The sequence below is a fragment of the Danio rerio genome, chromosome 7 (genome assembly GCF_049306965.1).
Source record: "Danio rerio strain Tuebingen ecotype United States chromosome 7, GRCz12tu, whole genome shotgun sequence".
Classification (NCBI taxonomy): Eukaryota; Metazoa; Chordata; class Actinopteri; order Cypriniformes; family Danionidae; genus Danio; species Danio rerio.
Window position 1 is genome coordinate 9,918,278 of NC_133182.1, and position 13,098 is coordinate 9,931,375.

A 13,098-nucleotide genomic window follows, 5' to 3' on the forward strand; every position below is an offset into this window, starting at 1 on the left:
CGTTTGCGGGAAAGATGTATAATTTGGCACAAGGATAGAGGGCAGTGTTAACATAAACGACAGCAAACCTCTGTAACTCGAACTCTCTAGTGCCACCCTCCCCATTTCTCAGTAACTAAGATGCACTCGGTAGGTAGCGTCAGAAAGCCGTGTGTGTATAGACTATCCTGTCACAAAATGCGGTGAAAATCCTACAACAACGTTAATAGTTTGATTGCGGTGTTTACACTTTTACATTCAGAGAGCAGCATTTACAGCAGATCTTTCAGTCCATAATATTGCAGTGACATTAACATATTGTAAACTTTAGTAACTAAATCATTTTGACTAAGGTATGTCTTTAAACACTGCAAGAGTACTGCTGACGATACGAAGTAACTTTGCCATCTGAATAAACAAACAAAGACCCCTGATCACTAACTTACCAAATCTGTTGAGACTGAACAATCAACACCAACTGGAGCTGCGTCTTTTTTTAAAGGAGACGAGCAGCAAAATGGATTTTACTATTTCTAGATGCGAAAGCTCTTGAGTAAAAAAAGTTTCGTAAAAAGGTATTTCTGCCGCGTGTCGCGTGCGCTGATTCACACGATTGTCCAGCAGCGCTCTCATAGAGAGAAAATTAAAACAAAACCTTCACTGCAGCACATTATAAAAGCAACACTGACGACACATGTCTCAGAACAATTCTTCTTCTTCCACTTGTTTTGGCAACACAACATGGCATGTGTCTGTTTACATTTTTACATTCAGAGAGCAGCAATTACAGCAGATCTTTCAGTCCATAATATTGTAGTGATATTAACACACTGTACACTTTAGTAATTTAATAATTTTAACTAAGGTATGTCTTTAAACACTGCAAGAGTACTGCTGATGATACGAAGTAACTTTGCCATCTGAATAAACAAACAACGACCACTGATCGCTCATTTACCAAATCTGTAGAGACTGAACAATCAACACCAACTGGAGCTGCGTCTTTTTTAAAAGGAGACGAGCTGCAAATCTGGATTTCAACATTTCCAGATGCGAAAAATGTTAAAAATGTTCTGTACAAATGTATTTCTGCCGCGTGTCGTGTGCACTGTAATCCACAATCTCCGAACAATTCTTCTTCTTCTTCTTGTTTTGGCAACACAAGGCGTGTCTCTGCCATCTGAACACTGTCTTCGAAGCTATCATGCATATTATTGAAGTTGCACCACACACACAATAGAGCGTGTTGATTGGTTTGTGCCAAGATTTTCTCATAAATGAATGCAGCACACTCAGAAACGTCACAATGTGCTCCCGGATACAGACATACACTCTCCATGCTGGAATACATGCAAGGATCTGATCGCTGTGAAGCAGCTTCAAAAAATCATTTCAAACCGGAAGAACGAATTTGCTCGAAATAACTCAAAACCAACCAATTTTCACTTTTTTTGTGAAATATATGTGTCCTTATAGTGTTATTAGCAGCGTGGGACACATATATGACTTTCAACATCATATATTGCTTAAAAGTGACAGGAGGGCTAATTATTTTAAGTTCAACTGTACATGTTTTTGTATCTTTTAGACAAGAAGAAGGAGAAAAGGCCAAGGGGAGCAGAGCAGGTGCGCGGCAGGAGGAACGCCATCAGATTAAGTCGAGAGTATACGGTGGAGACACTCGTGGTCGCAGATGCAAACATGGTGCAGTATCATGGAGCTGAGGCCGCTCAACGCTTTCTGCTCACCGTCATGAACATGGTGAGTCCTGGGAAACCTCCAGAAGAAACCAATAACTGATCACCTTGAAATATTAAGAATAGCGCTATTAGGGGAATTAGCGGAATGAACCGCCAACTATTCCTGCATATGTTTTTAAGCATCGGATGCTCTTCCTGTCGCATTCAAGTACTGGGAAGCTAGAATAAACTGTCAATCATAATAGATGTTCTTATTACGTGTATTGACTGTATTCTTCAATGCGTAGGTGCTCTCGTTTTTGCAAATAATTTAGGACTTTCGATTCAGCTATCTATGGGAGAAATGATAAGGAATAATGAACGGTCAAACTACTTGCTCAACAAACTAGTGTGTGCATGACTATACATAAAAAGTAGAATAATATAATATGAAAAGATCAGTTTGCAACATCAATCAGCAGAACGAGCTGTGTTTAATGTCTAAAAGTCAATGGAAAAGAATGAGAGCGGAAGTCTCCAACCAAAAAGAATTAAATGGCTGTATCCGCTTGTACATGAAGAATAAGGTCATTATTGTGACCTTATTGGCTAACTGAAATGCAGTATGTGTGAGCCTAGATAAGACGTTTGTAGTATGACCAGATCAGTAATTTGAGGTGGACTTTAACCTGTGATTTGTGTGAATTTCTGTGAATGTGAGTACATAATATGAGAATGTGAGTACATAATAACACTGTGTACAATATCCCTTAGTAAATTAGTGTCTGCCCCATGATAAATCTACTCAGAGGTTATTAAATTAAATAAAATTAAATAAAATAAAATAAAATAAAATAAAATAAAATAAAATTAAATTAAATTAAATTAAATTAAATTAAATTAAATTAAATTTTGGTTTATTTTACTTTATTTTATTTTAGATGATCATCTTGACTATGATTTTACTCATAGGGCTACAGAATACTGTAGAGTTTCTTATTATATATATACTGCGACATGTAACTAAGTAGGAGTGGCTAACTCAAATGCAGTATGTGTGAGACTAAGACAGATGCTTGTAGTAAGATCAGTTCATTAATCTGAGGTGATATTATTTGTGATTTAGATGATGTTTGTTTTGGATTAGGGACTTGAAACTGTGAATGTGAGTACATAATAACTCCATGTACAATATAATTCCATATGTTAATGTCCCATGAGAATCAATTTAATTTAATTTAATTTAATTTTATTTTATTTTATTTTAATTTAATTCAATTTAATTTAATTTAATTTAATTTAATTTAATTTAATTTAATTTAATTTAATTTAATTTAATTTAATTTAATTTAATTTAATTTAATTTAATTATTCAGAAATACCAACTGACCAAGCCAAGGCTCGAACCAGTGCCTGCACCACCGTGCAGGCCTTTTGATTTAATTTAATTTAATTTAATTTAATTTAATTTAATTTAATTTAATTTAATTTAATTTAATTTAATTTAATTTAATTTAATTTAATTTAATTTAATTATTCAGAAATACCAACTGACCAAGCCAAGGCTCGAACCAGTGCCTGCACCACCGTGCAGGCCTTTTGATTTAATTTAATTTAATTTAATTTAATTTAATTTAATTTAATTTAATTTAATTTAATTTAATTTAATTTAATTTAATTTATTTTAATTTAATTTAATTTAATTTGTCTTTGCTTTACTTGTCTTTACTTTACTTTATTTTATTTTATTTTATTTTATTTTATTTTATTTTATTTTATTTTATTTTATTTAAATGTCGCAATAGAGTTTCTTATTATATGTATACTGCGACATGTAAATAAGTAGGAGTGGCTAACTCAAATGCAGTATGCGTGAGGCTAAGAAAGACACTTGTAGTAAGATCAGGTGATTACTCTGAAGTGAATTTTATTTGTGATTTAGTAAAGAATAACTCCATGTACAATATCTCTCAGTATGTCTGCTCCATGGGGATTTTGCTTAAGGGCTGCTGTTACATTTATAAAAATTAATGATTTGTGTTTTGTTTGTTTAATGTAGATTTTATTTTCTAGAAATCTTTTTTTATTTATCTAGGAATTATTTTATTTTATTTTATTTGAATAAAATTAAAAAGTATTTAAGTTTATTTTTTACAACCTTTTTAGTTGATTTTCTGGAACAACGACTTATTCACTCACTGAGGAATTCCAGCATTATGGATGCGTTTTTCCTAAACAACTGACCACAGAGTTAAGGGATCAGAAAAATATCAATCTGTAAGCATTTTTAAATGAGGAAAATAAACGTGCGTTATAGATGTGATGGAAAAAGTTAGTGAGTTTGCAGTATACAACATGCTTTGTAGAAATTCTGTGAATTAAACTGCACAACCCCCAAAAATAATCCTAATCAAAAAGATAAGAGTCAGCTCACTATAGAACAAACATGACTGATTTTATTTTATTTTATTTGACATTTTTTGTATTTATGAGGAAAAAGCTCCTGTATGGATGTGACATTTGTGAAATTGCCACTTGTGTGACTTTGGTAAATCAAATATAATAGTGTAAATAAAACATTTACTGAGACATTTTTGAGTATTTTTAAAGTACTGTAAAATACTTGCCTACTCAAAAAACGCAGAAACGGTTTCGGTATTTTGGTGAAAACTTAATTTGTTTCACGGCAAGGTTGACTTTTGCATGAAATTGCTCAACTATATTGTGAAGTAAATCATTCCAGTGATATACAATTACTCATACAGTGAAATAAAAATTTGGCCATACCACCCCCACCCCTAATTACTAACCATAAACCATGTTCTTTTTATTATAATCTGATTTAGTCTTAAAGTATTAATCAGATGACAGAGGTAGTTTTGTTTAGGTTGATCATTTAAAGACATGCAGTATCAAGAATAACACAGGGTTAAAACAGGGTTCGTCCAAAACTGTGACTCAGAAAATGTGCTATTTTGGGTTCCAAATGAGCTTCGATGGCGTCATGCTTTTGGCAGCCAATAATAAATAAACCCATTGTGCTTGTAATAAATGTTTATTCGTGCTGCATGTGAACCCATGTTTGATTCAGTGTGCTTGTATTTTTTTACTCTGCTTTCGTGATTTTTGTCAGGCAACCTGTCCATATTGGCGTTCGTCTAAATTGGCGACAGATAAATTAGCAAAATAGCATTAATTTTGTCAACAGTTGGGTCAGGCATATTACAGTTTGCAGTATTTTTATGTTGATTAATGGTTTAGATTAGTTTTATTATCGTAATTTCCATTTTTTATTTAAATGTTTAGGTTTTTTATAATCATTTTTGTCTGCCGTTTAATTAGTTGTTGTTATTTTTACAAATATGTTTAAATAATTTTGTCAATTTTTATTTGACTTTCTTTCAGAAATTAGAAATCCGTCCTTAGCTACTAGCCTGAAATAGTTTATTTTTATTTTTTTGGATTGTTTTTTTTTATATTTAATTCGATTTTTTTTATTTTATTTAATATCTTAATGGTTTTTATACTAGTATATTGAGTTGAAACAACTTGCGTCAGACCGGAAATGCAGGGTCATGCGTTAAGTTTCGCAGGTCACTGCGGTGCAAAGTTCAAGCTTGGTGAACTCTGACCTGCGAAATCGCATCACTTGACTGTGTGAGACCAATCGAGGATCAAAACATGACCTCTCTGGACAGAAATTTAAAACATGGAGCAATCGCTTGCTTTTTTAATGTCTAATAATCTTGTTTAATCCTGCCCCTTTTCGCAGCACCGTACGACAGAATTCTAATTAGTGTAATTAGTTGCTTACTCTTATTGAAAAGGAGAAAATTTGTTCGCTTATAGTGTGCCCTTTAACTTTACAAGTTGTTTCAAAAACTCTGAATCCGGGTCTTATTCCAGAGTCTGCCACTGTCCACGGTTGCAGATGCATACGCTTCCGCATACGCTTGTCCCTCCTCCCTTGTCCCCCGACAGTCTGCACTAACATTGCATCCAAGCCTGAGCACGCTTAAATCATTGTTGATGCAACAGTTTAGTTTAACAGAAGAAGCTCTCGCTCAGCACTGTAGAGATTTCTTTAGTTATATCATTTTAGTCGTTTGATATGCAGTGACACACAGTCAGAAGCTCATAAACAATCATGAAGTCCTCGTGCTGCAGGAATTAGGAGGTTTCCTGAAGGTGCAGCTGTGCAGTGAAGTGTTTGCGTCTTTAATAATCTACAACAGCTTGCATTCATTGAACAGCAAGAATGACTGCTAAACCCAAATGAAGCAGTCCCTTAAATGTCACGTCTAGTCTTCAGTTTCAGGCTCAGCCGCACTTACCATTCACACTACAAGTGTACCACACCAAAGCCCAAGTGAACCACACTCTGGCACACCTGGCCAGGACCGGCCAACTGAACCACGCCTGAGCCTGATTCAGAGCACTCACACTTTTCAAACAAACCAGGAAACGTTTGGCGAATTCAGAGTTCCACATGAGGTTAATGGCTTACTGGCTGACCTTTTTACCTCCGTCTGAAGGACTTTCCCGCCGCAACTAGTTTGTCCAGTTAGCTCGTCTTGTACGTCGGCGGACTTGAGATGCAGAGAGGAGCTGACCATGACGACGACCGGGTTCAAGTGTGGGGAGGAGCGGTTCCAGAAATCAGGTGAAACAAAAACAGAATCCAAAAAATAAAGTGAACAAGTTCATAACAGGGTGAGAATGTGGTCAAATCCGAAAACATACTAAAAATCAGACGAGGGCTTTTCTTTTTCTGGACAGCTTTTGTAAATTGTTGGTTGGGTTAAGGGAAGTAAGCAGATGGGCGGGTCAATCGGTAAAATTGGTTGGGTTTGGAGAAGGAGGACAGTGGGTCAGTTGATTGGCCGGTCGGCTTGTCAATCAATCAATCAGTTAGACAGACGGTCGTTCAACAGCGGTCTCTGTTGGGTTTTCGCGAGAACAGCACGGGTGCGAACGGCACTCGCGAGAGGCATTTGAGATACGAAAAAGCGCACACAGCGGCCTCTCGTGGATTCCCGAAAACAAAAAATGCAAAAATACGTACCTCCCGAGACAAGTTTCGCGGTCTCCAGAAACTTCCACCGGACTACGTTTACAGAATGAGCCTGGGTTGTAAAATAAGAATTAAGATTAAAAAAATCTTCTGACCAATCAACTACCTTCAGGTATCTGACATGCCCCGCCCCGCCCCTTTTTAAGCTGCTTTAAATTTGATGCACTTTAGCTCAACCACTCTCAACGGTAGAATGGTGATACAACAATACACTATTGGCTGTTTTTTAATAAGAGGAGGGGCTACACTATGTCCCACCCTCATTTCATGTTTTCAGTTGAGATAACATGAAACACTGAATAAGTGTTTCCAAGCACTTCAGGGGACCTTTAAACACAAAAGAAGATGTCTGGAGGAATACTGAAAACTTGTAACCATTGACTTCTATAGGATATTTCCAACTTTCTTCAAAATATTTTCTTTTGTTTTCTCTGAAGGTGAAGGTGAGAGTATTTTACAGTGTAACTATTATACTTCATGTTACATATTTGTTTATAATTGTTTACGCCATATATTTTACAAAAATGGATAAAAAAGGTCAAAAAAAGACGACAGAGTGACAGAAAGCAGTTTGGTGTGTGCGTAACATTTGCTCATCTGATTGCAGCTGTGCAGTGTGTGTGAGAGAGAGACAGTCTTGTGTCGGCAATGCACACACCACAGTCAGAATTGTACAGGCTATTTTAAGTTAATGTGCTTTTAAATGAGTTTGCCTTATAATAGCATCACATTAAGAAATACTTTATTTTCCAGCTTGGATGCCTAATTAGACAACCTTGGCTGCTTAACAACCATGTTTTTCCATAATGTTTGGAATGTTGACATGTTTGTGAGTGAAAATGACATATTGCATGAATAAAAATGTTGGACGAGACTTGATTTGATCCATCTGTGATTGACTGGACCAGAAATGACTGTTTCAAAATGGAGCCAGATCGATGGAGAGGTCGGAAAAGTTCAAAATGAAAAAGATTTATGATTTCAGAGGTGGAAAAATTGTAATCTGAACTGAATCATCGTTGAACTAAGCCTAAGGGAAAAAATAGCAATCTGTGCTACTGATGAACTTTACGCTGATGAAGCTTCAATCCTCAATACTTTTTTGTAAAGCTGCTTTGACACGTTCAGCATTGTATAAAGCACTTTAGACATAACAGGGGCTTGAGTTGACTAATTTATTTTTATCGATCATATTCAATTCACGTGTTTCAGATTTGCCTCAAATTGTAGCACGTGTTCGCGTATGTTTCCTCCAGGTGCTCCGCTTTCCCCCATAGTCCAAACACATGCGCTATAAGTGAATTGGGTAAACTAAATTGGTTGCGGTGTGTGTGTGAACGCGAGAGTGTATGGGTGTTTGCCAGTACTGGGTTGTGGCTGTAAGGGCATTCGCTGTGTAAAACATATGCCGGAATAATTAGGGGTTCATTTCGATGTGGCGACCCCTGATACAAAGGAAAGGAAAATAAATGAATGAACGTATATGTAAATACACTCACCGGCCACTTTATTAGGTACACCTTGCTAGTATCGGGTTGTACCCCCTTTTGCCTTCAGAACTGCTTTAATTCTTTGTGGCATAGACTCAACAAGGTGCTGGAAATATTCCGTAGAGATTGTGGTCTATATTGACATGATAGCATCACGCAGTTGCTGCAGATTTGTCGGCTGCACATTCATGATGCAAATCTCCCGTTCCACCACATCTCAAAGGTGCTCTATTGGATTGAGCTTTGGTGACTGTGGTGGCCATTTGAGTACAGTAAACTCATTGTCATGTTCAAGAAACCAGTCTGACATGATTCACGCTTTATGACATGGTGCATTATCTTGCTGGAAGTAGCCATCAGAAGATGGATATACTGTGGTCATAAAGAGATGGACATCGTCAGCAACAATACTCAGGTAGGCTGTGGTGTTGACAGGATGCTCTTTTGGTACTAATGGGCCCAAAGTGTGCCAAGATAATATCCCTCACACCATTACACCACCACCACCAGTCTGAACTGTTGATACAAGGCAGGATGGGTCCATGCTTTCATGATGTTGATGCCAAATTTTGACACTACCATCCGAATGTTGCAGCAGAAATCAAGACTCATCAGACCAGGCAACATTTCTCCAATCTTTTATTGTCCAATTTTGGTGAGTCTGTGCGAATTGTAGTCTCAGTTTCTTAGCTGACAAAAGTGGCACCCGGTGTAGTCTTCTGCTGCTTAAGCCCATCCATTTCTCTGCCACAGTTATAAAAAATCTATTAAAATAATTAGCAACCTTTAACTGATCCGACATCAATTTTCCATCCACCATAAGGCTAATTGTAGAGCAATTATTTTTAGACTTTTTTAAGTGCCCTAAATCATTTAATAATCTCCATAATTTTTGCGAATCTTGCTTAGTTTCTTTTATCTAAAAAATCTAAAATTCTTTTACGCTTTTTTTTACCTCATCTTTTACTTCATTTCTTTTCTTTTTAAATTGTTCATAATAAAATAAATTGTTACTATCTTTTTTAAACATTTTAAAACTATCATTACGCTCCTTAATTGCTTTTAAAATACTAGCCTTCATCCAAGGTTCAGTCCTTTGCTTAATTCTTATTTTTTTTAAAAGGTGCAACTTTATCCAAAACTTTTAAAAAGTTTGTCTTAAACCTTGCCCAAGCCCTATCTACATCATCACACTGCAAGACCTGAGACCAGTCAACCTTGCTAAGTTCAGTCATTAAAAACTGTGGACTATATTTCTTGTGAGATCTTAGTTTCACTGTGTTATGGTGTTTTATAGCCTCTTTCCCAGCTTTCCTAGTTACATAAACAATACGGTGATCACTGATACCAGCATCTATAACACCACTTCTCCAAATTTTAGAATGATCAGAAACCAATACAATATCAATGATAGTTTTTGTTATAGGGGTAATTCTTGTTGCTCATTCAGAACAGGTTTTCATAAACACGCTGTTTGCTGTGAGCATCTGGAAACAGGCCTCTGTAATAGCGTACAAACAAACGAAATATTGATCTGTAGAACAATCCACAAAAACCACAACACCTCGCTGCATCTGCTGTGCTAAAGCAAAACCCGTCGACTCTATCTACTGTATCTCTAATGACAGCAGTGAGTCATATGAAGATTGATGTAAAACTGAATGAATCGGCCAGATGTGTGTGATTTGGTAAGAAAGTACACCTCCTTTTGTTCTCCCTGAGGTCCTTAGATTTACATTCTTCACAGGCGAGTTCGAAAAATCCTGCTGTTATTCAAATCAGCCAGTGAGCTTCGCCTCCAGATGCTGGTTACTCATCAATATCTGAATCCTCCCTTCAGTTCAGCTCTATACTTCTTCATTAACTTCAGCCTGTGTGGAATTGTCTTAGCTTTTTTTTAATAGTCAGCATAGATATTTATATGGTATTGTGACTCACAGTTTACATCTGCACGGGTAATGGAAGAGCGACGTCTTCTCCTTTTTTCTCGATTTTTAAATATTGCATTTGCTTTATATTAATGTTATATTTGTGCCGAACCACTGTGGTTTTGAAAGTAATCAATAGGGGTTGAAGCCAGAATTATTAGCCCCACTGACATATTAGTCCCAATTTCTGTTTAACAGAAAGAAGTTATGTATTTTTATGTATACATTTGTATGCACTCACCTGCCACATTATTATGTACACCCTACTAGTACAGGGTTGGACCTCATTTTGCCTTCAGAACTTCCTCAATCCTTAATGGAAAAGATTCAACAAGGTGCTGGAAATATTCCTCAAAGGTTTTGATCCGTATTGACATGATAGCGTCACGCAGTTGCTACAGATTTGTTGGTTTCACATCCATGATGTGAATCTCCCATTCCACCACATTCCAAAGTTGCTCTATTGGATTGAGCTCTGGTGACTGTGGAGGCCATTTGAGTACAGTAAACTCATTGTCCTGTTCAAGAAACCAGTATGAGATGATTCATGCTTTATGACATGGCACATTATCCTGCTGGAAGTAGCCATCAGAACATGAGTACACTGTGGTCATAAAGGGATGGACATGGTCAGCAGCAATACTCAGCTGTGGCGTTGACACAATGCTCAGTTGGTACAAATGGGGCAAAAGTGTTCCAAGAAAATATCCCCCACACCATTACACCACCACGAGCACTGAACCGTTGATACAAGGCAGGATGGGTTTATGCTTTCATGTTGTTGATGCCAAATTCTGACCCTACCATCTGAATATCGCAGCAGAAATCGAGACTCATCAGACCAGGCAACGTTTTTCCAATCTTCTATTGTCTAATTTTGGTGAGCCTGTGTGAATTGGTGTGGTCCTCTGCTGCTGTAGCCCATCTGCCTCAAGGTCGGACGTGTTTTGTGTTCAGAGATGCTCTTCTGCAGACCTCGGTTGTATCGAGTGGTTATTTGAGTCACTGTTGCCTTTCTATAAGCTAGAACCAGTCTGGCCATTCTCCTCTAACCTCTGGCATCAACAAGGCACTTGCGCCTACAGAACTGCCGCTCACTGGATATTTTCAGACCATTCTCTGTAAATATATATACATGAAGAAATTGGTAATAGCTTTTGTATTTCAGCCGAACTAATAGAAATAAAGAAAAAAAATATAAGAATAAGTACTTTGAATTTGAATTCACAAAAGTTAGGAGGGTGCTATCGCAAATGGACCTGTCAGACGAACGCCGCTCACTTTAACGTAAATTTTAATATAATATATGTAAAATGTAGTCAATATAACTTATTTCTAAGACAACAATAAACTCTGTACCGCATCGGATGTCATTCCCTGATTGTAAATGCTAGCGCTCTCGGTTTGTTTCTGCAACCTGCATCCTGAATGTTTGCAAACATTGTAATTTATCTATACACTGTATAAAAATGATATATTTTTTTACATCACGATCAGTTAATCTGTCTTCTCTTTCTCTGTCTACAGGTGTATAACATGTTTCAGCACCAGAGTTTGGGTTTGAGGCTAAACATCCGAGTGACCAAGCTGGTACTCCTGCACAACCGTCCAGTAAGTTATTAACATCCAGATAAAGTTGAAGTCAGAATTATTATCCCCCCTGTATATTTTTTCCCCAATTTCTGTTTAACGGAGACATGATTTTTTTAAACACATTTCTAAACATAATACTGTGATGATGAACTGTCACACAACGCAGACACTTCAATTAAGGAGCAGATGGGTCCACAACCGTGACAAATACTTTTAATAACTCTTTTCTAATAACTAATTTATTTTATCTTTGCCATTGTAACGAGGAGTCTGACACAGAGGAATCCATTTGCAGTATATTTATTAAACACAGTTTAATCTCAATCACATAATAAGCACTTGCGTGCGAACTCACATCAAACGTGGTAATATTGGGTCTAAGGGCTGGCAGCTGGTTGTCAAGGAGTGTGATAGCAGGCATGGGTCAGAGGCAGGCGGCGTGGGTCAGAGCCGAGATATCAGGCTGGGTTCAGGGCAGGCGACGTGGATCAAAGTCAAGGTATCAAGCAAGGTTCAAGGAAGGTGGCAGGCAAGGCAAGGCCGGAAAACAGTCCAGGTAAAACATGGGAGATCAGACAAGGAGATAACACTCAGTAATGTCAGAAGGGCAAAACAAGGCTGCGTTCGAAACCGCATACTTCCATACTATATAGTACGCCAAAATCAGTATGTGAGCCGAGTAGTATGTCCGAATTCATAGAATTCAAAAATCAGTATGTGAGAAGTACCCGGATGACTTACTACTTCCGGCGAGATTCCGGAGTGCGCATCCCATGCATGCTGTGCTATCCCATTGTTGTAAAAAAAATAAATGAGTGAAAAAAAGAAGAGAGAACCCAGTCCAGGAGACTCGAAACAAGCAGAATTCCTTTATTGAGACGTGTTGGTTAATCTGCAGTCATACAGCGTCTTTAAGATGTCCATGTGTCTGCAAGAGCCTACTAGAGGTCTGCAGTCTGCAAGTTCTTTCACAAGTCTCACATAAGTCTCAATTGAGACAAAGATTTCATGTCTATATTGTGTTCTTAGGAGGAGGGGATTTGGCTAAACAAAGCATGCAAATTAAGAGTTGTGGTCGGCAGGGTAAACTGTTCTTTCAGGCTTTGATCTCATCATGTTCTGGAGACAGAAACCGCCTGACCATTTGATTGAAAAGAGAAAACAATAGACACCCCATGCTGTGAAACTGATAATTGCATCACTCTGGCTTAGCCTGTAGTCAGCAAGGCAAAGGTTAAATGACCCTCCTAGCTGGCATGTCAATGAAATGATATAATTAAAAACCAGAGAATATAACTTTTTAGTTATACGTAGATTATTGTTAATTTAAAATTAGATGATATAAATTTATATTT

At 37.1% G+C, this 13,098-nt stretch overlaps 1 protein-coding gene across 5 annotated transcripts in view; it reads left to right on the top strand.

The window, feature by feature from the left end:
* Positions 1-13,098, top strand: part of adamts17 (ADAM metallopeptidase with thrombospondin type 1 motif, 17) — a 334,091-nt gene that overhangs the window by 54,586 nt on the left and 266,407 nt on the right. For all 5 annotated transcript variants that reach the window (XR_012383118.1, XM_073908056.1, XM_073908057.1 and 2 more), the window contains exons 4-5: positions 1,568-1,740; positions 11,678-11,761. Coding sequence is in view for 2 of the 5 variants with exons in the window: in XM_073908056.1 (XP_073764157.1) it covers positions 1,568-1,740; positions 11,678-11,761 (257 nt within the window). In the remaining 3 variants the exon portion in view is untranslated. The remainder of the gene's footprint in view (positions 1-1,567; positions 1,741-11,677; positions 11,762-13,098) is intronic.